This window comes from Macrosteles quadrilineatus, unplaced genomic scaffold (assembly GCF_028750875.1).
Source record: "Macrosteles quadrilineatus isolate MER2022 unplaced genomic scaffold, UCM_ALF_1.0 Scaffold_14__1_contigs__length_3811126, whole genome shotgun sequence".
Lineage (NCBI taxonomy): Eukaryota > Metazoa > Arthropoda > Insecta > Hemiptera > Cicadellidae > Macrosteles > Macrosteles quadrilineatus.
This window is the reverse complement of record NW_026542607.1, coordinates 2,024,302-2,051,092: the sequence shown is the minus strand read 5'-3', so window position 1 is coordinate 2,051,092 and position 26,791 is coordinate 2,024,302. Positions and strand designations below refer to the sequence as shown.

The window sequence follows — 26,791 nt, the reverse complement described above, 5'->3', positions numbered from 1 at the left end:
TACGGTATCAACTATCAATAGGATCAGTGGTATAAAATGATATTCGTCTTTTCTTGGAGAAAACTTCAGACAGAATTTATCAGTCACAACTACAAGAGAAAATCTGGCTACATCTTAATAGTAGACGCTGCAAATATGTCAGTTTTATGTATTCAACCAAATATAATTTTAATTTATTTCCTTCTTTCCAAGGTGTGGCAACAAATTTTCAGGTAACTCCAGATTTGTTTTTAGTTGACAAAATCTACGAGCTATTCACAATATTAAGGAATTCATGTTGGAGTAGGGTATACTCTGTGCTGTTTATGTTGTAGACATTAGAGTGATATAAATTGTTATTGTTTATATATTTATTAATTACACACCTGTTTTCCACCCTTTATTGCTTCAGGTTGAGGCCAATCTTCTGGAGGAGGTTTTAAAACTATTCTAACCGGAGCCTGCAACAAGGATCAAGTAAAGCAAGGTTTTACTAGACGCGGAAGTGGAGTGCAAAGAAGCGATTTCTGCTCTTCCAGCGGCAGTCCGCTCTGCTTCTAGGAAATAGTTCCATTAAATTACCTAAGACAAGAGGAGAGCAGACTCCACTTTCCACGCTCCGCTTCCGCGCCTAGGGAAACCCAGCTTAACAGGGAAAATACCTACAATAAATAACACACATAAATGTCTTTTTAGTAGGCCTAACATAGGTGAATAATAGTATTAAAATTAACCTTAACTGAAGCAAGAACTATTTTCAAGCAAAGCCAAAATGAAATTAGCTTCAAAGTATGATTTTTAGATTAGTTCATAATTCCTTATGCCATGAAAAAATTACAATACTTGTATAGAAGAAAATGTTACATAAATAAATTTTGAAGATTAAACATAATACCAGCAGTATTTTATTAGTATTTTTGCTGGCCATAAAACCTTATGAGTTTAGAAAGACATTTTAAGCTAGGTATAACAATTCCTTAGCATGTCCTACTAGGAGCAAGTGATGGCAGTCACTATGATATTTTGTACTATTTGATTTAGAGTTAAAAAGACCATAAACATACTAAATAAATTTTAATGAAAATCCTTTGAGCCGTTTTTTCTTTTTTTTCCTGATTTTTCTGTTATTTTATAGGTTTTATGGGGAAACCAACATTAAAATTAAAATTAAAATTACAAACACCAGATAACAGAGATACAAAATGGAGATACCATGAATTATTATCCATAAACGAAATGTAGTCAAAATCAGACCACGGGTGTAGACTGTAGAGGTCCACATCCACACACACACACACTCGGACATCATTTCAAAAACCACTTTTCAGGTAAACAGATAGTTCCACCCAAATTCAAACTCGACAATTTTGACAAAAACAATACTACTTTCTCCATATAAAGGGAAGAGAGTAAAATAAACGGTGAACAACGCAGGAAGGTGGATGGGTGGATTTTTTTGTAAGAAGCCCCTCAAATCAGATGTTTACTACTTTTTCCCTCATTTACCTGAAAGTGTGTCTGCTAAGAATTTTTTTTTATAAGATTTTTTTTAATGAGGAAAAATTTAAGCTTAAAGTGACTACAGTGTTGTAAAGCATCATTATAGTCGTTGTAAATGCTTAGTTAAGTTATTAGTTCTTACTTTAAATGGAATTTATTAGTGAAAAAGAGTGTTTGCTTTAGTCTTGCATAGCAGAAATAAAAATTTCCCAATAAAATTTTTGTATCATAAAATATTAGTTTAAATTTATATAATGCATATATGAACACTAAGACTTACCCTTCTTCCCTTTGGCTTGTTCTGAAACAGAAAAAGATACATTTAAATGCTAAGGAGTTATGAACCCATATACATGTTTAAATGTTGTAGATGTAATGTCAAACAATGAAAGGTAAATTGAAATCCAGTTATGAGTTATGACATGCTATTGTACAATGATTTTTTATTTCACTACCCAACTTTTGATTAAGTAGGCCTACGATTAAAAGTATAACTTGAAAGATATCTTAGTTATAACAATGAAAACAAACCCTTTAAGAAGTGAAATGCTAATGGAGAATAGTCAGATGACTGGAATATTGCAGCCGAAATGAAATTCGCGCGGCCGCTGCGCTACTCTGTCTCTATCTCTCTCTAAGCCAATTCTTTGTCTCACTCTCTCTCACTCATTCGGCTGACTTGGCCGTATGCTCACGATAGTCTACCTAGCTGCCGCCATGGTAACTATCGAAAATTCAAATATTTCCAGACTGATTTTTTTTACATTTAGATTATGATGGATTTACTAGAAATGTATTCACTATTTTATAAAGGGATTAGCTATCCAGTAAGTTTACCTAGTTTTAACTTTAAAATAAATTAACTTAAATTACAATTTTTACAAAACCAGTTAAATTTAAGCATTTCCCTGATTGTATGAAACCAAAGAATATATCACTACATAAAAAAATAAATTATTAAAAGATCTTGTACAGGAAAGGTTATCTCCCTTGATGAATTATTAGTCACCTCCCCCCTAACTAAATAACTATTTCAATCCAACTTATATTTTATTTCATTACAACATTTTGCTTTTTACATAACAACATTTTTGGTAAACACAAGTTTATTCTTTTAGGTTCTTATTCAGTTTGTAGTTGACAGTGGACACCATCCAATCTAGATTAATATCTGTACTCATGAATAATTATTTTACTTGATTATGAAACATCCTTGACCAAATTTTATAAAGGTGTTATACATGTTTACTTTTATCTGACCATTGTTATAAGACAAAGCTACTTTAAATTTAAATGTTAAGGACTTCAGATCTACAACATGTCTCACCCTGGTAGCAGGATTTTGTCAGGAGTTGCGAGCGGTCATAACGGAGAAGAAGAAGAAAAGGAAGAGACACAAAATCGGGACCTGGACAGAATAAGGAATCGGGTCAGACATCGGTAGAATCAAATTTGAGGTTAACTTAAAAATAAAGGATGAACAATATACAGTGTGGTAGAAAAGTCCAGGAACGGTTTAATATATTTTTTACCAATATAGATAAAGCAATGAGACTTGGTACATCAATAATAGCCATAAATGTCTACTCTTTTAAAAGCTACTATCACATTTTTATCCCTTAGGGGCCAATGAGGAGTCAGACAAAATTCTTAAATAGCAGCACATGTCGAGTTTGGTATCTAATTAAAGGTCTAATTAAAGGTTAGTTAGTAGAGCACATTGCTGCAACCCCGAACTCAAACAGACAATTGAGTCAAAAATGGCAACCGTTAAAATATTTCTTGAATTTATTTTCTTGAAATATTATTTGAATTTTTTGGAATCTTTGAGTAGCTGCCATTTTTTACTCAATTGTTCTATTGAGCTCAAATTTGCGGTATTGTATTCTACTATTATGACCTTTAATTTTATATGCATATCGACCTATGCTTACGTTGTTGATTTTCTTCCGAATTCTCACGGTCCCCTTTGTGGAGGTAGGGAATGCAAATTCAATGGATCTTTGAACAGCTGTAATTTTTGACTCAAGTTGTCCTTTTGAGTTCAAGTTTGCGGCAATGTATTACACTAACTAAGGCCTTTAATTAGATACCAAACTTGACCTATGCTGCTATTTGTTCTGACTCCTCGTGGGCCATAAAAAAGTGACATTAGCGTGATGAGTAGACATTTATGGTTATTATTGATATACCAAGTCTCATTACTTTATCTATATTGGTAAAAAATATATTAAACCGTTTCGGGACTTTTCCACCCCCTGTATAGACAATACTGAAGTCTAATTATTTAAAAAAATTCAACTTCAGTCTAAGCAAAATGGTAGAGTTGTACCTATATAAATGTCTTTATTGCAGTTCACTACCAAAATAGTTTTATTATTCTTTGATTAAAGCAATGAAAATTAGTGGTTCAACGATTTTTATGGATTTTTCCCTCCTCCAGGATTGTATGGCAATAATAAAATATGTTTAGGACATTGTCTTGTCCATCCATTATTTAGGTAACAAACGTCTAATTTCAGATCTTTATTGTTCCATTTAAAATCTGATCTTCTCGCTTTTGGATAAAGCTAAGCATTAAATAGATCTCATTGCCATGGATTCATAGTTTGTCACACAACCAAATATGCCACTGACTCACCTAATGCTCAGTCCTATAGCGTTATTTTCATTTTTCTTTTTTCAAATTGAAAGAATAACGAGAAATAACTTGGTGACATTAAAGTTTAGAACGGGTTTTATTTAACATTCTCATAGTGCACAGGGTTATTTTTATTTCTATTTGTTAATGCCTTGTAATGTTATCATATTTATATTTATTTGGAAAAGTCTAAATTTAAAAAGTTATCCTTGGCCTAACTAAGTCTTAGCATGAAGAATTACAGTTATAGATAATTGCTTATTGGAAAAAATACTTTGAAAGTATTGAACCATTCAACTGTAAAGCATTGCTGTACTGTTGAACTAATCGAAAACATAATCAAATTCATAAAATGTTTAAGTAAAACTTAGATACTGTTTAACTTACCAGCTTAGGAAAAACATCTTCAGCATTGCTTGGCAATGGAGGCTCTGTTGGTAAGGAAGGCTGAAAAGTATAAATTACAATTTTCAGAACAGATAAAGTACAGATTTAAACTTATTCATTTCACTGAATAGTTTGATAACCTTTCAAATTTATTATAGCAATTGAAACCGAATTGAAAAACTATTAAATTGAATTAATGAGGTAAAGACAATTTTTTTTTTTTTTTTGTCCTAGGACGCTAGGCACGAGCCTGGGATTGTTTTTCACATTACTTCAGGCTAGACCTAGCTCGCTCCCCAATAAAGGTAAAGACAATAGTGAAAGGTTAGATGAAAAGAAAATATGTGTGGACATACTTATAGAGATGGTAAAAGTCTAAAAGCAGCTACAGCATCAAATATTACGAATAAGCTGATTTTAATCGGTGAAAAACTAATTTTCTAAGTAGTCTACATTTACATGTAAATATGGAGTAGCTTTACATAAATTTATGTAAATTACTTGTCTAGGATTGACAAAATTGTCTATACTTACAGATTTCTGGATCTTGTCTTCAACTTTCTTTGGTAGTGGCAATTCTTCAGGAGTGGGTTGCTAAAAAAAAGCCAAAAAATTCAAATCAAATTACTATTTAACGTTTAAACATAAATTAGTTGGGATTTTATCTAAAAACTTGGTGTCTCAGATAGATAATTTTGTTGTTATCAAAATTTAACAGAAACTACAAAAAACCTTGCTTAAATATCAACATGGACATGCTTTTGCTGTACTTAACTAATGAAAAGTAATGTAATGTACTTAACTAAAGTGTCCCTTTATTTAACTGTAATACAATAGATATGGCAGGAATTGTTCTATTCTTGACTTGTCATATAAGTGTGACAATACATGGAATGTATTGTCTACCATATCTAATCTAGAATTTGCTAATTGTGTATACATAGCATTAGTTAACAGTTTGACAAGGTCAAGTCATTCTGGCATAAACATATTTCCGATAGTATATGAATAAGTTCTGCTACAGGTTCGTTGCAAAAGCAGTGAGGTAAGAAATCTTGAAAGTTTTCTGGTCGCTTTCAGAAGGCAGCTGTATCAGTTCAGCGCCATAAAGAGGAATTTCTTATTTCAGCTTTTACTATTTAACTAAGTTTGGCTAGCTTTATCTTTAACTAAGTTGTGCAGACTAGTGATATTGATATTAGGTTATTTTTCTAAACACATTGATAAAATAATTTGTATAAATTGTAATTGAGTTTTAGTATGGAACAACCCAGTAGCAGCCTCAGGATTTCATTTCGGGGGGGCGATGCCCCCTCCTACCTGGTAAGATGTAAAGCCTAAAACATTTTTTTAGTTACATAAAACTATTGTATCGCATTATGAACAAATGTTTAATATCCTATTATATTTGTCAGGGGCCACCAAAATAACCATCCCCCCAATGGATCTTCACGAGAACAACATATTATTAGCAACAACAAAGTATGACAGTTAAATACCCCTGTTGCAGCAAACTTAAAGACTATGCAAATTTCCAGCCACTTTTATCTTAACAGGCTTATAAACAAAAATTTTCCACCAACATCCACACCTAAAGTAAATATATTGGCTTAATTAATACTCTTGTTTACTGCTCTGCAGTCACAGAAAATTGTTGTTAAGTTAACTTTTCAATAATAGAACAAAGAAATTTCAAAATGTACAAAGATACAGTACTACAAAAATAAATTTATAAAATGCATATATAAATACATTTTATCTTCAAGTTTGCAGGGTTTGTGCTTTACGGAAAGTGTTTTTATTACACAAACCTAATGCAATTTTAGTGAATACATAGTGGAACTTACAAAACAGAACCCTTAACCCATACTCTATTTATTAATTCTTTACTGTCATGATTTTCTTATTCTTTCACTGCTCTTTACTACTTGTGAATGAAACTGTTTTTACAGGTAACATGTAAGAAAGGGCCATGTGGCCCTAGCTGGCCTGCCATAATAAATAATCTTAATTTATTTTGGTTTTTTAACTTATCACTGTACAATTTAGTGTAACTTTAATGGCTGTGCCATTAAAAAAGAACAAAGCTACTCAAGAAGTTACACTCAACAGTTAATATACATTAAATATTAAGATCGATGTGCCTAGTTGAATCCTCACCATAAAATCTTTATATGGGTACACAGGGGTGCCCACAGGGGGGTTTGATGTCGCAAAATGCGACATCAGAATTTTATTTGGGGGGGATTTTGTGATTTTGGGGGGATTCAAGCCTGTGGTTGGTTAAAAGCACATAAAAGATTAATCAGATAATTTTTACGACCTCCTTAATTTATTACTGGGGTAATTATGCAATCAAAATCCCGTTTGACATTTTATCTTGATTAATACATCATTTTATAATTGCTATAAAATATATAGATACTTTTATCTATGCTTTTATGTGGATGGATTTCCACTTTCTGACTCGTATCATGTTTGACAGTGAGAACAACTCCATGACAACTGCTGTCAAAGGATTATGGTTGCTTATTAAATTGTATCTGCAATTTGAGTTTGTTTTAACCTTTCATTATGAACTCATTCTCAAATAGTCTCATTGCCTTGAGGACCTATTGATGGTTTTATAGGTTTGTTTATTATAATATATTCTTGATTCATAAAAAAACCAATGATAATGATAATCATTTTGCTATTTTTACAACATGAAAAACAACATGAAAGCTTGTGATAATATTTTGGCTCTCCTAAATAATTATGCCTGGGTCATTTATTCATTGGAAGAAATTGACAAACAGTACTGTGACATTTAATTAAGGTTTTTGATAGGCTATGTGTTTACGTTAACTTCAAGAACTGAAACACATGATTATGGATTAATTAAATTGTATTTGTTATTGTCTTTTCTTGAATCTAGAAAGAGCTTCAAATAAATTTTACTAGTCTTAGAATAGATATATAATTATTTTTTTACGCCACGCTACACTATTTTGACGAACTTCCCATGCAAGGATTTAGTCCAGAAAACAGCTGTTGTCCTTAATCAAATGGGGTTTCATACAGTACTACACTGTACTGTAATGAGTTTTGCTTGACACCAATCAGCTGATTATACTGTAGGGCCTATTTGGGTGGCAATGAGTGGTTATAACAAAAACACCTCTAGTGATTTTTAGTCCTTTAGTTGGTAGTAATATAGGAATTTGAACGGATTTAGTAGTATTTTACCACACTATGATGTTTTTAACTGTTTTACATAAAGGTACATTAATTGGTGGCTGAAAGTTACGTTTTGCAGGCCATGCCAGCTGTCATCGTCATTTGGGGATCGAGCAGGGTTTTACATCCCTAGGGCCGCAAAATCAGCTGCCCGCTTTAAATACACAATCAGTATCCATAGCATTGCAATAGAGTTGTTTTATTGTCACCGCTGCCTAGCAACTATTCATTATTGTTTTTGCTGATTCCTCAAACTATTTATCCACATGACCTTAAAGTTGTAGTTGTGTTGACTATATCAGTGTGCAGTGTATTATCATTGAGGTGAATTAGTGGCAATAGGGTATAGTGTGGGGTGGTGAATAATAGCGTTCGTACCACGGACTGAAATGGTTTTGCAGTTCTCGATCGTTTTAAGTCCTCAACCTCGTATCGAACTTAAAAACTACCTCGAACCAGCAAAACCTCATTTTGGCCCTAGGCACGAAATATACTATTAAGTTTAGGCCTAGTAATATTTTTGAGACTGAATATTTTACACTTATTTAAAAAGGACCAAACTCAGAAGTGGATTAAAGGGCAATTTAGAAAATATCTCAAACTTTTTGACATAACTTCAAGTACTTTCTTCCCTACAATTTAATATGGTAAAAGAATTTTTTATGTAAAAAACCTGATCCCAAAAAAGTGGTTTTCGAAGTGATGTGTGTGTCTGTCTGTATGTGTGTATGTATGGTACAGAGCTACAGACCACGCCTGTGGTCCGAGTCCGATTTTGATGAAATTTGGTATTTTAGGTACCAATCCATGGTCTCTCCAGATTTTTTTTTCATTTTAGATTTTTAATAGTGATATATTCCATTACCCTATAAAAATAATGGATAAATAAAATTTTCTCAGAATTGGCCCGAAAGATTTTGCTTAAAAATTAACATGTTACACTCTTTGACTATGGCCAATTTTTTGATTCAAATTGTGTGCATGTCAAAAATCCAACTCATTTAAATTAAAACTAAACCAACAAAATAGTTTGCTACTAGAGTTTTAAAGGAAAATTGTCCATTTTTATTGGGTTTAAAGTTTGATTCAAACGCTTAAATTCCCATAAGTTTAAAGAAGTGTCGGGGGCACCCCTTCCCTCCCCGCATTATAAACATAACTATGGGTTAGCCCCCAGACCTTCCGGCATGGGTATGGTTAAACAACGAATTTGGGGGGGGATTCTGCGACGTGAGCTTTGGGGGGGATGGGCACCCCTGTGGGTACACAGTTTTCCTAATTGACTTCAAATACACCATATAGGTTTGATTTTTCCGTTTTAATTTCATAAATTAGTATTAATTTGTTTTGTAGGAAATTAATAATGAGTTTTCAATCTTTTACTTTTAACTTTAGAACCCTCTTTGGATAGTTATGTAGGTTCAGGCTTTAATAATTAAAGGGAAATGATTTTAACAAAAATGTTAACTTGACAAACAGAATTCCATTTATTTACAAAATGTAAATTTTAAAATCTCAAATATATATATAAACAGTACTGTGCTCACACATAATATAATAAATTTACACAAAAGACAGTTTTCTCTTTACTTTAGCACAAAACAAAAGTGAGATATTCAGCACTGAAGTAGTTAAATACTGTATAATGAAATCTGTATAACAACAAAAAATAAGGTATAGTTTAAGTACTTGCAATAGTTTATAGTATATTTCTTCACCAACTCAAGGGATATAAATATCAAAACCATTTTGTCTACTCTTCTGTCTGCGACCAATTGCTTCCAAGATGTACCGAGGATTCCTGATTGGCAAATTACGTTCCCGCCTCGAATCAACAATTTCTGGCAGCATACAGTCCATGTAGAACGACTTGAGTTTCCCAATAATGAACTCGTTCCAAAAACGATCGTTCTTTTCGACTCTTTCTATCTTAATTCCTCTTGGAGTCCAAATAGTGAACAGCGCAAAGTTTCTCCCTGTAATATGCAGCTGTCCTTGAATCTGATAGAAGTATGAATGGTTTTGATTGATTCCAGAAATCTGATTGTTCTCCACCTTCCAGAATGTACTCATCACCCCTTTACGCTGCAAAATCGCTTCTTCTGGAGTCAAACTTTCTGCGGATGAAGGACATTTGACCTCAAGGATTCCTTGAGTTCCAATCAAACCGTCAGGAGTCGCAGCTAAGAAAGGAAACTCTTTGTCAATAAACATTCCACAATCCAACACCTCATAGCCTAGCTCTTTCATTTGTTTAATTGCGTTTTTCTCGTTTTCCCTGCCATACACCATACTGTAGCTCGAATATTCTTCCCCGTACAACATTTTACTCACTAAATTATCACATTTTGTGTGTGGCAACCTCCTACAGACCGTTCCAAAATTGGAGGCTGTCAGCAAATTTTTCCGTGCTCGCCACCAAAATGGACTCCCGCGTTGCAGCCTTGTTTCTATCTCAATCCGACGGATTTCCTCTTCAGTCTTTCTTTGAGAGTTCAAAAACTCTTTGACTTTTTCTTTATACGTACGGCTGTCCAAATCGGCTTGTGTGGCACAGTTGGTTTCATTCAATTGATCTATTTCTTTGTGAAACAATCTTGGTCTTCGGATTTCTTCATTGTAGCTTTTTCTTCCGTCTTCCTGTGTAACACCACTTTGCTGATTTTTCAGAAACTATTTACACAGACAAAAACTGTAGAAAAATCTGGAATCCATAAAGTTATCCAATAAAGCTTCAAACACTATTTTTGACTATATTTATGGCTAGATCTAGACCATATTGACAAATTAATATAAAATAGTTTACATTTTTATTTACTTTATAGAAACCCATTGCCATTTAACCTAACTAATATTTGAACAAAGGCGGTCGTTATATTTGTTACTACACCAGTAGTTTCAATAGTAAAACAGCTCGTCCAAGGTTGTGTGGTTATAAAATTTGTAAAGCTTTGTAGCTATATCATTGGTGATAATTATGTAAAACATTGAATTAAACCCAATTAACTATTAATATTCATTACCTTTGTGTTAGAAGGGATATTTTCTACATATACTGGGGTTGTCTCTAATGAAAATGTGGCTACTGGTATAGATTCCTGGAAAAATAAAAAGTAGCTTAATCCAAACACAAAATATCGATTATTCAATTATTTTACTGTAATTGAGGTAGTAAAAGGGGGCAGAAAAGACTTAAGGAAATTGAGAAGAAAGGAAATGGGAAGAGTTTTGTAGTTTAATTGGGAAGAATTGGGATGATGAAATAGAAAGGATAATAATATGAAATAGGTATGGCAACAGAATAGGACCAAAGTCCTAAAAAAAACTCTGGTCACTACCCCACAGTACATCATCTTGTTAGGGAGTAGATCCTGAAATCCTGGGCAGTGCTTTGATAATGTGAAGTAGGCATATTTATAAGTTGTACAATGCCTACTACTTACCATGGGGAATTTGGCTAAAGTAACTTAAATCTCAGTTAGTCTTTTGGACATTTAAAAAAACGATATAAGACTACGAAATTACCAACATTATTGACTATACTTAAACTTGACTAAGTCAACATTATCATTTAATGCACTTATAATAGATATAAGACTTGGTTTTATTTTCTTTAAAATACATATGAAGTGTTTACACAATTTTGAGATTTCTTTACAATGGAAATTTAGCTTTTAATATCATTTGATACAAACATGTAAAAAATAATTTCCACAATACTCTTTTTTAGAACAACAATAGGCGTACACATAGTAAGGGTGTAATCAAATAAAAATTTGCATAACTTACTGCACCACTGGAAATAGTTGGAGGAATTGCCGTTGATTCTTTTACCTAAAATTAATAAATTTTATTACAATAAATTATAGCCTATATTTAATTATTGTATCTAAGTGATCTATATTTGTTATAGATAAGAGCACATACTGCTTAAGACTCTAAAACACTGGGTCATAAATTTTCTCATCACTTTCCAAAATACACCTATATTTATACAAAATTCAGGCTCTTATTTAAAAATTAAGTCATGGTAGAGTATTTTAAGATATAAAAAATGTGAGATGAATCATTTTATTACTGTAATCATCTAGGCCTATAATCGCATGAAAGAAATAGGTAGTCACGTGAATAGTTTACAAGATGATTTTCCTTATTAAAACTGCCAGATTTGTTCTTTATGCGTGTAAACTAGCTGTTCTGAAGTATATTCAGTTTTAATTTACTACTTTATTCCCCTACGTAGGAAGTGTCAACAGCTAGTAAAATTAAAAATGCAATAAATATCATACAAAACTCTTGTACAAAAAACAATAAATATTACTTTAAATATTGAATGTGTTCATTTTACAATGTAATTTGGATGTTTTAATAAATAACAGCTCTAGACAATTTTTTTCTTTTAAGAACTGGGGTACTGCTTGATGTAAAAAATGTAGTAAAAAGGGGATTTATTTTTCACAATTTAAAAATATTTGGTAAATCACATTAAATTATGCTTAAACAACTAATGTACAGAGATTTAAGCCACCATAAATACATAGGTTTTATCAGGGTCATATTTGCGATTAGGCTTAGGCTGTAAAAGCACTGGCATCATGAGGGCCACCTCTTCGAGGGGCAGTTGAAGAGTTTAGAAATCTCCCCAATGGGAATAAAATGATACTCCTCAAAGTGGTATCCCAATTCGTTCAATTTCTCTCTGATCATATAAAAAATGTGCACATCTTGGAAATGGTGATACTTTATATCTAACACCCATGATAGCCGACAAAGCTCTCAGATTTCTAGCTGACACTGTGACAGGAGAAATTATTATTGAGATAAAGAATGTGATGTGATGTGGTAATAATAATTGTAACAATGACGAATCACCTGTCTGAATATGATGTTATGTGATTATTGGAAAATAAATAATAAATAAATATACGGACGTTTTGTGTGCCGTTTTTGCGTCTCAAAATGCTATTATGACTTCTGATTGGGTACAACAACGTTGCATTCCATGCATCCAAGTCAAGAATCACGTTTTACATGAAAATTGTGCAAAAAAAGGTCTGTAAAAAAGGACTCAAAAAGTTATTACATTTGTTGATGCAGCATGCTATTACCGATTATTATTATACAAAATCAGCTGTCAGGGATGTTAGTGAGGTCAGGGAGTGCACTGACAAGTGGGGTAGGGGAAGGGGGGCAGCAAACTAGCTGCCTAGAGGCGGCAGATACTTAAATACGTCCCTGACTTTTATTTCATTTCAGACCCATACCAATTTCCAACCCTTCATGTGGTCGTCTTAGTTTTGCAAATTGCAATCTGTAACATATTTAATGAAGAAACAGGATGCTAAAATTGTTGAATTAACAAGTGGTTAACTGCAATTGCATCCTTATACTTACTTGGATTGCTGGAGTGGTTGTGAGTAGTGTTTCTGTATTGGTAAAGTCTTGGCTGTTTCGGGTTGTTCGCAGGACACTTTCTGTCTGTGAGCATCACACTAATAAATACTAATAGTAATATTTATAAAGATGTATATAACTACTACATACAACTTGTATATAGCAAAAGTTGCTACCTCAAAAGTAAATAGTGTAATTAACAGCACAAGGATCATGTCATTTTTTTAAACAAAAACTGTAGTTGGAATCCTTCTGAAGCATCTGGGTATAGTACCAATCAATTTAAGGTGTATCCTTATATTTAATTAAACCAGAGGTGTTTTAAAAGTTAATAGAATTGCTATGATTTATTGATTACCTTTTTTGTAACCATAAATACTTTACAATAAATTAAAGAAAAATATTTAAGCTAGTGATACTGTCATTCCACCATAAAATAAAAATAGGTAAAGAAAGCACTACAAATAAGTTGATTTTAGGTTTGTTTAGTACTTTTGGCATATTTCCCTATTCAAACCTCTAGCAAAAAAAGTTCTAAAAATCATTTAAAGTTTGTGGTAATGTTTTTACAATGAATTCTGCCTTTATTATTATTTCACTCCAAAGAACTTAAAGGAGCTTAATCAGCAACTACCTATAGTATACAGGTGGCTCAAAATTGTTGTGAAAACTATCCTATCGGTTGCAAACTAATGAATCATAGGGCATGTAGATAATCAAAGGTACTGAATATGACAAAAATACATCTATTACAATTTTTTAGTCAACAAGTTGAACTAGTGTAACTAAGAGTGATGTCTGCACAATTAATTGACATAATTCGGCCCCGGATACGATATGAGCGACGAGCGGCGGTAAGCGACGCCGCTCAGGGCCGCTCATGGTTCCAAGTCAAAACCAATTTTCGTGAAAACACCGCTCAGGTGAGTCATGCTTCAGTTCAGCCTAAAATGACAGAGGAACAGCAGAAAACGTGCAATAGTTGTTGATACGTTAGGTGCAGTCCAGGGAATATTTGTGAAATGACCAGCACGGAGGTTTTAAAAACAATTTAGTCACCAGAAAAGTATGGGACGAAGTAAGGACTAAGTTTTTTTCTCTAAGATTTTCTTAAAAGGCGAAAAATTGTCAGATAGCAACAATAGTTGCAATATGTCTTGCTGGTAAGCACAGTTTGCCATTTTCGACAAAACTGACTCTTACAAAAGAGGAAATTTTATGAGCGTTGTAAATGTGCTGCTTGTATCGTAGCCACCACCGCCGCTCAGGTTGCCGCTCGCCACTTGCCGCTCACTGCTCGTATCGTACCCGAGGCCTAAGACGTTTACTTTTGTATACACAGTAAAGGCTATACTAAACAAAACACAACTTACTGTAGTTTTCCTAGTTGCCTTGGGCTTTATTATGTCTCCTGCTTTATTTAGGATTTTATCGTAAGCTCTCACAGTAGTCTTTTTCTTGGACGATTCTGCCAATGTTTTGTGACTGGAGGATGAATGTGTGACTTGAGATTGTTTTTGTGTAGTGTGAACTTCTGAATGTTTTATAACTGGTTGTTGTGTAGTCATTGGTGGTGTGACAGGTTCTTGTGTGACCAGTTTATGTGTAACCGGTTCTTGTGTGACCAGTTTTTGTGTAACCGGTTCTTGTGTGACCAGTTTTTGTGTAACAGGTTGTTGCGTACCAGGTTGTTGCGTAGCAGGTTCTTGTGTAACAGATTTTTGGGTAACAGGTTGTTGCGTAGCAGGTTCTTGTGTAACTGGTACTTGTGTAACAGGTACTTGTGTAGCCAATTGTTGCGTCACAGGTTTTTGTGGAATTGGTAATAGTGTAATAGGTTCAGATGTAGCCGGATGTTGTGTAATAGGCTGTTGTACAACTGGTTTTTGGGTAGCCATTTCCAGTGTAACCGGTTCTTTTGTAAAAGGCAGTTGTGTAGCTGTGTTTTGAGTAACCGTTTGTTTTGTAGGTGATTGTTGAGTAATTGGTTGATGTGTAGGCGGTTGCGTTTTTGGTTGTGGTGTAACCAGTTGCTGAGTAACCCTTTGTCTTGAAGAAGTTTGTAATGTAACTGGTTTTTCGGTAATTTTTTGTTTGGTCGGCTGTATCAACTGTTTAGTTGCGGTGATTGAGGAAGCCGACTTTGTCAAAGTCGGATCAGGTTTTTGTGATTGTAACGTAGTTTGATCAGCAACAAATGATTCTGTTCTAATGGCATTAGACAATGAGGGTAGTTGTGTCACAGGAATTTGAATAGTTACTGCATTTATTGTAACTGATGTTTCTGTCATAGAATTTGGGGTTTGAGAGATAGTTGCAGAGGCCAAAGTTGGTTTCAAATCACTTTTTTTACTTGAAAACGCTTCAGTTACAGATTTTTTTTGTAAGTTTGTTATAGTTGGGTTACTTGGAATTTCTGTTCCACTAATCTTACTCACTTGGCTCATAGTGTTTTCAGTTGTAATTGGCATTTTAATATTTTGGTCATTTACAGGCTTTGTATTTATGATCGGTTTATTATTTGTGATTGATTCAGAAATAGTTGGTAGAGGAGAAGGAACTGATGGAGAAACCTTGGATTGGGGTATTGGTTGTTTTGAAGACAGAATCTTTTCTGTTGGTTTTAAATTAGGCTGCAAAGTAATTGTTTTCAGATCTTGCTGATCTTTTGAATTAGGTCTGTTAGCTTGGGAAAGAGCAAGAGTCTGTGGAATAACTGTCGATTCTGGTTTTGATTGAGTAGTTTGTGGATGGGTATGAAAGGGATTGGTAGGACATTGTGGTGTAGGTTTTAGTGGAATAGATTTTACGGTTCCTTCATTATTTTCCAACATATTTGATGGTTCAAGAGAAATCTGAGGCATTGGTTTCTGAGAAGTAAGTGCCTTTTGAGGCTGTTGTTGGCCAGAGGTTGGTTTTACTGGTTGTTGTTGAGAAGCAGTTGGTTTTGGTGGCTGATCCGGGGAAGGAGTTGGTTTAAGTGTCTGTTGCTGGGAAGCAATTGGTTTAGGCGATTGTTGCAGGGAAGCAGTTGCTTTAGATGCTTGCTGATGCGAAGCAGCTGTTGTGGGTAGCTTATGCTGGGCAGCCGCTTGTTTGGGCGGTTGCTGCTGGGTAGCAGCTGGTTTGGGTGGTTGCTGCTGGGGAGCAGCTGGTTTGGGTGGTTGTTGCTGGGAAGCAATTGGTTTTAGTGGCTGTTGATGTGAAGTGACTGGTTTGGGTGGCTGTTGCTGGGAAACAGTTGGTTTGGGTGGTTGCTGGGAAGCCGCTTGTTTGGGTGGTTGTTGCTGGGAAGCAGTTGGTTTGGGTGGTTGCTGTTGGGGAGGAGCAGGTTTGGGTGGTTGCTGTTGGGAAAGAGCTGGTTTTGGTGACTTTTGCTGGGAAGCAGTTGGGTTGGGTGGTTGCTGGGAAGCTGCTTGTTTGGGTGGTTGTTGCTGGGAAGGGGCTGGTTTGGGTGGTTGATGCTGGGAAGCAGTTGGTTTGGGTGGTTGCTGTTGGGGAGGAGCAGGTTTGGGTGATTGCTGTTGGGAAGCAACTGGTTTGGGTAGTTGTTGCTGAGAAGGGGCTGGTTTGGGTGGTTTCTGTTGGGGAGGAGCAGGTTTGGGTGGTTGCTGTTGGGAAGAAGCTGGTTTTGGTGTATGTTGCTGGGAAGCAGTTGGTTTGGGTGGTTGCTGTTTGGCAGCATCTGGATTAGGTTTTTGTCCCTGAGAAGCAGCTGGGTTGGGCGGTTGTAGTCGGGAAGCAGCTGGTTTGGTTGGTTGCAGATGGGAAACAGGCGGATTAGGTAGTTGTTGTTGAGAAGTGGCTAGTTTAGGTTGTTGTACCTGGGAAACTGCTGTTTTGGGAGGGAAGGTTGGGGAAACTTTAGGCAAATGAGCTGCTCGATGTGGAATTTGATTGGAGGGAGATGATTTTGGAGTCTGTGATAGTTCTTTTTGTGGATTTATAATATTTTTTGTTTTATCGCCATCATTTTGGTTTAACAATGGTTTATCTACAACAGATGGCTCAGTCTGGTTTGTAATGTCAGGATTTGAATTTTGTTTTGATTTAAATAAGTGAGATGCAGCGTATGAGAGTGATTCTTGAACAATTTGTTTAAATTTGGATTTCACTGTTGTAGAAGGCATCTTCTCAGTCATAGGCCATTGAGTTGTATTGCTTACGGTTTTGTTAGAAGGTGTCTTTACCTCAAATTGTGGTGGCTGGAGTGGGCTTTTTGGAGAATTTTGAGTCTTCGTACTTGATAAAGAAATTTTATCCTCTGCAGCCTGGAGTGGTGGCTTTACTTCTGACTGTGATTTTGTTGATACGTTATTTTGAAAACTCTTAACTGCTTGGGCGTCATTCTTATCCTTAGATTTTGAATTTTGTTTCAATTTATTCTCTTCTCTTTCTTCAAGGGCCAATTTTGAATTTTGAAAAGTTTTTAAGGTTTTACTAGAGTTTGATGGTTTTGTTGACTGTTGGGTCTGAAAAAGTTAAATTTCTTTTACTTTAGGGCCAGTTTTATCCTAAAAGTTATTTCTGATAAATTCACTAAACTGGATTTTTTTTTTTTATTGGCAAATATTGTTTGACTAAGTAAATTTTAAATCTTCACATAAATAAACTTAATTATTCTCATTGAGTGTAGAGGCTTTCACAAAAAATTTCTTTACTTTATCCAATTTACTGCTTTTATATTTTCACTAGATAACCTAATGAAAATCATATCATAGTATGTAAGATAAATTCCAATATATTCGACGAGTATATTTTGGTTTATCAAGACGTGCTTTTTCATGACTGGCAGTATGTGTAGGGAAATAAAATTTCTAGCTAACTTTCACAAAGTCCGTCATTTTCATTGATTAGCTTATTTTCATTGTCCGTCAAATGGCTTCATAATCAAATGTTACATTAATTTTAAAATCCGATGGAACCCGTGTGAAAGTTGCACATTTTAATAAAGTTAAAAACTTATTTTCTGAGGTAAAACGAATACCTAATGAAACTTGCCTTTCAAAGATTATCTTTGTTGTTGAGGTGAATAAAACTAATAATTTACTATAAATTAAACTTGTTAATTGTTGATCTGCCATAAAGAGTAATTTGCCTATCTCAATCAGGTCGAATCAACGATGTAAATTACTACTGGATTGCGCTCTCAGTGGCGTAGCGGGCGCTGTTTTCGGTCTAGCTTCCCCCACCATCTACTGGCAGACACCGCCGCAGCCCATACACTCACCATTATAAAACACACATTTTTAGTCGCTGGCCTGTTGAAATATGTAGCGATAAAATATTGCTAACGCATATTAAACTATTTTTAATATTCAAAATTTTATGTCTGTTAGGTTTCTTGCAGAAAATAACACATGGGAATTCTTTAAACTACATATTCACTACACACTAGATGTTTTTAGTCAACTGATATTGCTAGTTCCAAATTATGTATGGTAAATTAATAATTAGTAATGGCAAATAAAGGATATAAAAAACAATATGTGTAATTTCAAACCCATCATTAAACAAAAACGTATTAGGCCTACTACACATTAAATGTTTCTGAATAGAATAAATCTGTTCAGGTTTTTCTGCATACATATGTTTGGCGTAAACGCGATACTTTTTCTTTCGCTTTTTTGTGATTTTTTTTTGTAAGAAACATTCTCATCACACAGTGAAAGAAAAAAGTAGGTATTGTGTTTAAGTGAAACATAGGTCTGCGGCAAAAACCTAAAAAAATTGTTCTAATCAGAAATGTTTAATATGTAATATGTTTTTGTTGAATAAAATATGTTGAAATTACAAATATTGTACTGTCTATAATTTTTTTGCAATTACTTAATATTTTACCATGTAAAATTTGGAACTAGCAATATCAGTAGTTGTTCTAAAACTTCTAAAATCGAGATTAGTGAATGTTTAGTTTAACAGAATTAAAATAGGTTATTTTCTGCAAGAAACAAAACTGATATAAAGCATTGAATAGTTTAAACATGAGTTTGACATGCATTAGCAATATATTATCTCTAAATATTTCAACAGAGCGGCAACTGAAAAGGTGCGTTTTATAATGGTGAATGTATGGGCTACGTCGGCTTCTGCCAGTAGATGGTGGGGGAAGCTAGACCGCGCAGCCAACACTGAGCCAGCGATCCATGAGTTGTTTATATCGTCGGGTTGAATAATCAATAAAAGTAGCCAATTCAATATATTTGTCTATACTTTTATTTTCTTGTTTAGAATCTAATTTTGGTTTTAAACATTCAACTGAAAGGATCAAAAGTTGGTCAGTATCAGGTTTGATTTTTGAAAGCAAACTCTAGAAATAAAACCAACGCTAGGTGGCAAAGCCCTAAAGGTAATCGCCCTTACATAGTTACCATTCCTCACTCCGCCAAGCGATAAATCGTAAACTTAAAATTACACCTCGTAAAAATTGGTTAAGTAGGACTGGTCAACGGGATGTAACAAAGAACCCCCTTGTTGTACTAAGTATAGATTCAATATACCATTACAATATCAGATTTCCACTATTATTTAGCAAAGTGACAACATAAACTCACCATTTTCGGTTTGGCCGAACTGACCTTTTCATCTTTCTGTAACAGAGTGATTTGGTTTTATTCTACCCAGAGTGTAAAGTGTCTCATGATTACTGACATGATAAATTAAAATTAGGAGTACCGGTAGTTAAACTGTTTCCTGACATTTGTTTGATGGAATATCTATTATAACAAATAATCACTAGTCTATATCAAGTAAAACCATGCATGTTGGTTGGTTAGGATTTTTTTTATATTTTTCATTTTAAGAAATAAGTTTTATAAAAGAAGGAAAATTAGAGTCTAGAAGCTATGTGGAAATACATTATAGCACTAATATGTCATCTTACATCATGAAACTGGGTGAATAGGTAAATTGAACCTCTAACAAAAAGTTTATTGAAAATTAATTTGATATTTACAGCAATATACTGAGTGAGTCTTCTAAGCTGTCCTGTCCTAAACAGATTACAGACGAACGGCTTGACATACAGAGATGAAACATAACTTTTCCCCACTAATTCATACCCAAGGAACAACGTAGGAATATTTTTACCATTTTTAAAATACAGAATGTTTGAGAAACTGGAGGTCATGGGTTCGAATCTCAGAGTTTCAAATATAAATATATGTCATGCTATGCATTATTTTGAAGCTCTAGACTAGACAATAGTTATTTGTGCAACTAGTGGGAAAAGTGAGCAATTGACTCACTCGAGAGAAATCCTTACTCACGAGCCGTAGGCGAGTGAGGAATGGTTTCTCGAGTGAGGCAATTGTACTTTGAACTCGAGTTGCACATTATACTTTTCCTACAGTTACCATAAAACAAATAAATTGGTGAAGAAACATAACCTATTTTTACACAGAAGTGAACTTTTAATATAACATTTAACGTGAAGTGACAAATACAACAGTACAACAGCTGACCAGCTGATTTACAGCCAGTGCTGCCAACGTATTTCGCGCGCATACGACGTTACCTGCATGCTACGCGCTCACTATTTCGTGCCTTCACGTTGCAAATCTGGAGTGAGACAAAGTAATTAGAGTGAGACAATGTTAACATTGTCTCACTGATGAGCGAATTGGCCACTTTGCTTTCTCAAATCAGTGAGATAACATGTACATTGTTAGGTAACTGTAGGAAAACAATTTTTTTGAAAACAGAACTTCTTTATCTTTATCCGTTTCAAATTGGCGGCCATTTGTATGGAAAATATTGATATTTACAGAATATCCTGTATCTTGGAAACCACTCAACTTATATTCGTACTATTTGAAAATTCTTAATCTTAGCGAGTTCAGCTTTAATTTTATATACAACATGTCAACATTTTAAAACTAAATACTTTTTCAAAGATTTTATTTTTTTAATGTTGGTAGCCTTGTAAATGAAAAATTTAAAACGGCAACATATGTCAAATGGCGTATCATTTTGAAGATCTTTCAAAAACAAACAACTTTTGAATTTACACCCACCGTCTATCTTTTGTCGTTTTCTAGTAATTAACGAAAAACTCCAACTGCCCATATAAAACCCATGTTAAACATGCAGTACTGTATTGAATAGTGTATTTGCATCCACTAATCTCCAGTTTTTAAAATTTTGACATGTTGCATATAAAATAAAAGCTGACCTCACAAGGATTAAGAATTTTCAAACAGAACTAAAATAAGTTTAGTGGTGTCCAAGATACAGGGTATTCTGTAAATATCAATATTTTCCATACAAATGGTCTCCATTTTAAAACGAATGAAGATAAAGGAGTTCTGTTTTTGTTTTTAGTAAATTGTTTGTCTAGTCTAGAGCTTTAAGATGATGCATAACATAAAATATGTTTACATTTGAAAACTATGAGATTCAAACCTATGACCCCCAGTTTCTCGAACACCCTGTATTTTGAAAATTATAAGAATATTTTTATGTTGTTCCTTGGGTATGAATTAGTGGGAAAAAGTTTTTTTTTATCTCTGTATGTCAAGCCGTTTGTCTGTTGTTTAGGTCAGTTTAGAAGACTTACCCTGTATATACTTTAGTATTGTGTTGCACTATCTACATTTTGTCCAATAATACAAGCCAGTGAAGAAAATAAACTATTATTGCAAACCGACAATAGTGACAACCTTTGAATTTCACAAGAGTTTATAGCAAATATTGGAGGGTTTTTATAACAACCCTAAGCTATAAATATATATATTCTGTCTCAAATTTAATAAAGTAAAAATAATCTTTTTCCATAGAATAATGCTAAGTATTGCCTAGCCAGTAGTCCAGATTTTTTTGCCAGTACACCCAAAAAAATCTTAAGAGTTATTTTATTAAAATAGAACAAAAACTAATTTTAGCTAAACAAAATTTAGGCGGTTGAAGGGGAAGTTCCCTCATCACTTATTTTTGCTTGATGTATATGTAATGTTGGAAGTGATTGAAAGTTTTCCAAAACTCAGCTGCTGAGCTATTGTTTTAATGGTAGGATCAAGTGGAGGTAATTTCTTCCCCTAAAATCGCCTAAATTTTGTGAACGGAGTAGATCAACTAAAGCTTTGCCCCCATCTAAAACACCAAAATTGCCAGCCTGTTTTTTTTATGTTTTTTTTTATGTCACTGGTATGATAAAAGCCAAGCAAAGGTCCTCCCCAAAAACACTACATTACATAGCCAGTTTTAAAAGCTGTGTTGATAAATTAATATAACTATGTATATAATTTATAAAGAGAAAAACCAACATACTTTTTACTTACAGAAGAACTGAAATCAAAACTAATTTCTTCAGTTTTGATAATGTCTTCTCCTCTTGGAGCAGCCCCGTAATCCTCCTGAAACAAATTAAATGTCAAACTTTTAAGCTTTAAAAGATCTTTAGTTCAGAAAGTTTGAAAACAGTTTTTAAGCTATATATTAAGAGATTGACTTGAAAGATTTTGATGAACTCATGGATGGATACAAAATTATTCTTCCATACAAATCATATTTAGTAAAAGCCATAAACTCAGATAAAAAATGTATAATTTATAGCTGTAAAATAGTAAAACAATTTTTTAGTTCTTAACACTGTTTCTGCTGTTTTGTTTTAGCTACAGTATTAAGTTTTTAGTTTAATTGTTATTTCTTTCTATTGATTTCCGGACTGAATCAAACCTTCAATTTCAGACTTTGTATCTGAAAACCTCTCAAAGAAATGGTTTTGTAGAAAAACTACATACTGATAAGGCTGGGGTACCACTTGAATTTATTTATTTTTTACTACAGTATTCTAGCACTTAGAAGTCAGATTTTCTTGTTAAATTTATTTATTGTTGACAAGTTGTATCCCTTACTTCTTTTTGATTGTTTAAACTATCAACAACCTATACTAAATTACTTACATAAGTCTCCCTTCTGCTTAAGATTGGGTACGGAGTTCTTTTGAATTTATTTTTGTCGAGGCCGTACTTTGCATCAAAGTCACTTGGAATATCTGGTCTCTAAAATAATGAAAATGTAAGAAGGATTTTTAAGACCAATAGCCCAATATGTGTTAGTGATCAGAAAATTGCTTAAGAAGGAAGATGATGCCACACAAGTTGGCAAAAAGCACATAGAATGATACACAGTCATCTCGATCAAAGAAACATAAGCATTAATTTGTTTTCACTCTGTATAAAAGAGTCTAAATCAATGGTATATTTCTACTGGACTGCATAAAAGTCTAAAAATTTCTTTGATTACCAAAAAAGTAAGGTGGTGCCAATTATTTTTCTGAACATAGTACAAACTTTAGAACTAAGTCAAAGGGCTTTTACATTCAAACAATATCAATTGATCTCTGGCTGATTTTCCCTGATACAAAATACTTTTAAACTTTCTTAGTGAGAATACTAGTACAAGAGGCACAAAATATATCTACCGGTACAGAACACAGCCACAGTTCAAACCATTGAAAACTAATAACTGGCAGATCTTCACCCTTTGAGTTAACATCTTATTTCTGGGACAAGTCGTAGCATAGCCAAACTTTCACTTACAATTTTCGATATGATCTGTGTTCACTCCAAATCCGATTTGATGCAAATAAAACTTAACAAAAACTGTTGAAAGCGATACCCAAAATTTACTACAACCTGGGAGTCAAGTTACATAACTGTACTACACTTTGACTATTTGGTTGACCAGTGTCATTATTGTTTAGACAGTTAGGTCTAATCAATAGTCTAAACGAGGGTCTAAGTGGTGTAAGCGTGTGGTTTCCCTGGACAGGAAACAACACATTGCGGATTAAGGATTTAATCCTGTCTAGGTCTAGTCTGCAAAACATGAGAAGTTGTCCTCTATCCTCTATATAGTAGAGCTTGGTGTAAGAGACACAACTCAAATAAACCATGGACAGCTCCGGTGAAAATTAACAGGATGGGTGAATTATTTTTTATTATTGCACCTGAAATCAGACATTTTGCTACTTTTTTCTTATCCTTACTGTATGTGTCTTCAACAAACACTTTTTGAAATAATTTTGATTTTTATGGTAATAAATGGAGAAAAAAGTTATATAAATCTGCTATAAAAATATTTTTTATTTATGAGAAAACTAGCAACTTACGTCAGGTTCCTCGCTGTCGAATGTTGTGGCCAAACTCAGATCTCGACCCACACTTGTACTTTTCTATGAAAATATTAAATTCCTTTAGTAAAAAAAAATAACAACCTTATTTTATTTGAACACACATGTTTATAAAATTGCTTAAACTTTATATTTAGAATCAAATCAAATAATTTATTCAGCCAGAATTATTAACAATATACAAGTTGTATTGGCTAAGTCAAAATGAAATAAAAGTTGGATTCATATACTTAAGAACTATTTACAAATATACAATCTTATACAATATACAATGGTGCAGATTTATATATAAGTATTTGCATCACTATTAATGGAACTGAGTTTAGATGTAAATTCTTGGACGCTATAACAGGTAAACTTAATCAACAAAGATTTTAATTGGCTTTTCAATTTTAACAGGTTTGGTTCAAGTTTAAGAAAAAGTGGAAGTGAATTAAAAAGTGTTATGCCATTGTACAGTAAGTGTTTCTTGAAGAAGGTTGTTGAATGTTTAGGAATAGGTAATGTGTGTGAATTGCGCAATGTGTATTGGTTTTTTACAGAAAAATCAAATTTAGAAAAGTAATTTTCTCAAAATCCCTAATGGGGTTTTGTTATTGAGGCTAGTTAGAGTCTTACAGTAGACTTCCTCTTATCCGGACTCCTCGGGACCGAGGATTTCCGGTTAAAAACTCGTTAAAACGGACTGTAAACTGTGATATTCGACTTAAATTTAGGATAGCATATTTTATTTAGACACGTGATCACTGGTCTCAAATCTTTCCCACGAGAACAGTCGTTTCAGTACTGCCCACTTCCTGCCGATCTAGTCCGCTTAAAACAATGTGCTGATAAAAATTGTCCGGTTAAAGAGATACTACATTTCCGCCAAGTGTAGTCCGGTTAAACCGATGTCCGGTTAAAAGGTGTCCGGATAAGAGGGAGTCTACTGTAATGAGTTAACTTATTAAAACTCACTACTTAGCCCAAGAGCTATAGTTACCAAAAGGGTTACCGTGTGTAAATTCTGAATTTGTATTGTTCCAAAATAGGTTAACACTAATGCCGAAACCCTACCCAGGCTGACGCTAACCTAAACCCTCCGGTCTGTGAGACCCCATTTGAAAATAATGGACCCCGCTTAGAAACACACAAACCAAAACACTGGGCCTGTGAGACCCCGCTTTAAAATACACTAACGCTGGGCTTCTGAGACAGGCATGTTATGAACAGACAACCTGTCAAGGTCACGGCACCCACGCAAAATGAACAAACAATATATCAACAAGTAGGGGAGGAAAAGGGGTGAAGGTATTGGGGGAATGGAATACCCCAAGTGAACAGTGTTGCCAACATGCGTTTGTGAAAATTCCCGTGGGCCTGTCAGACTGGGGTTTCAGTAAAAGTGTTAACTAGCAGATCACAAAATTCAAAGTGTAGCTCTCCAAAACTTATACTTGAAGCCCAATATTAAAAAAAAAAAAAAACCATTAAAAATGTATTGGGCTTAATGTCTAAAAATCATTCCATGCAAAAATAGCAATGTGAAGAACTAATTTACTAACTTTACAATAAGACTCAGCATTATAAGTGTTTCAACAAATTAAACTCTTTGACTTCCACACTTCAACCAGAGGACTTCAATTTCCGTCATTATTAATTGTAGGAGTAATCATGGCATCCAGCAGATAACTAGTCAAAATTGATCCCTATTGTAACATATAGCCTAATCACCATTTTGAAAATATTTAGCTACGGTACAGCATGAATATACTTATAACAAAAAAATCATTTTACTATGGAAGATGCATTTTACTACAACAGTACTGCCCAACTAATCAAAAGTTGTTTATTTCAGGATTGCAAGTGGCAACAAACTTATTTATTCTAATTGCAATTTCAGGGGTTGTTTATTGAATCTATAAAGTAGGCCTATGCAAAAGTCCTCAACTTTTTTGATCGCATTCTTGGTCTATTATCACCAGAAATACAATATTTTACTCACAAGCCATCTTCTGTTCAAAGTAGAAACAGACATTTGCGACTCGCGTACAGTCTTCGAGTCATCAGATTCCGTAGTACCCAAAACTTGAGAGACCGCCACCAAGAAAAGGAGGAAAATATAAAACATATTACCTAAAGGTGATTCATGTTTAGTAACTTTGAACACAAAAGGGCCCACTCCAGACCGTAATCTTCTGAAGAATCTGAAGACTAAATAGTTATACAATATGTAATTACTACAATGACAAGTGATTAAATCGTACTATCTGATTGAAACATTGTTGAACTCTCTAGCTACGTGTGAATGTGGGATGATTTTTTGTTAAGTGTTTTTTTTTTCTTTTGTGAGTGTGTTTACCTTATAGAACAATTTAAATTTGTAAATTAAAACAAAATTCATTATAGCCTAGGCACAGTGCTCAAATCATTTTTATGTATCATTGTCCTATGGAAAGTGTTAACAATTTTAAGTAGGTAAATACCACAAAGTTACATAAGCTATAATAATTTTGTTTGTACATTATCAATTTGTTCAATAACAATGGGACTGACTA

General features: G+C 33.9%; 2 protein-coding genes across 2 annotated transcripts in view; both read right to left on the bottom strand.

The window, feature by feature from the left end:
- The window catches only part of LOC129005020 (uncharacterized), a 37,908-nt gene extending 35,039 nt beyond the window's left edge, over positions 1 to 2,869 (bottom strand). Inside the window, exons 1-3 of the mRNA XM_054433768.1 lie at positions 2,807 to 2,869; positions 1,760 to 1,780; positions 366 to 440 (exon numbers count right to left, since the gene is read on the bottom strand). The gene's annotated coding sequence lies outside the window, so the exon portion shown is untranslated. The remainder of the gene's footprint in view (positions 1 to 365; positions 441 to 1,759; positions 1,781 to 2,806) is intronic.
- Positions 354 to 26,431, bottom strand: LOC129005019 (uncharacterized). The gene is made up of 15 exons (XM_054433767.1): positions 26,239 to 26,431; positions 24,234 to 24,296; positions 23,023 to 23,121; positions 22,399 to 22,473; positions 19,675 to 19,710; positions 17,311 to 17,592; positions 13,121 to 13,204; positions 11,516 to 11,560; positions 10,750 to 10,824; positions 9,484 to 10,366; positions 5,828 to 5,844; positions 5,042 to 5,101; positions 4,508 to 4,567; positions 1,760 to 1,780; positions 354 to 440 (listed from the first exon to the last, which is right to left on the bottom strand). Exons 1-15 carry the CDS (start codon positions 26,362 to 26,364, stop codon positions 354 to 356), a joined length of 2,013 nt encoding a protein of 670 aa, XP_054289742.1. The 5' UTR covers positions 26,365 to 26,431.
- Positions 26,432 to 26,791: the final 360 nt, after the last annotated feature.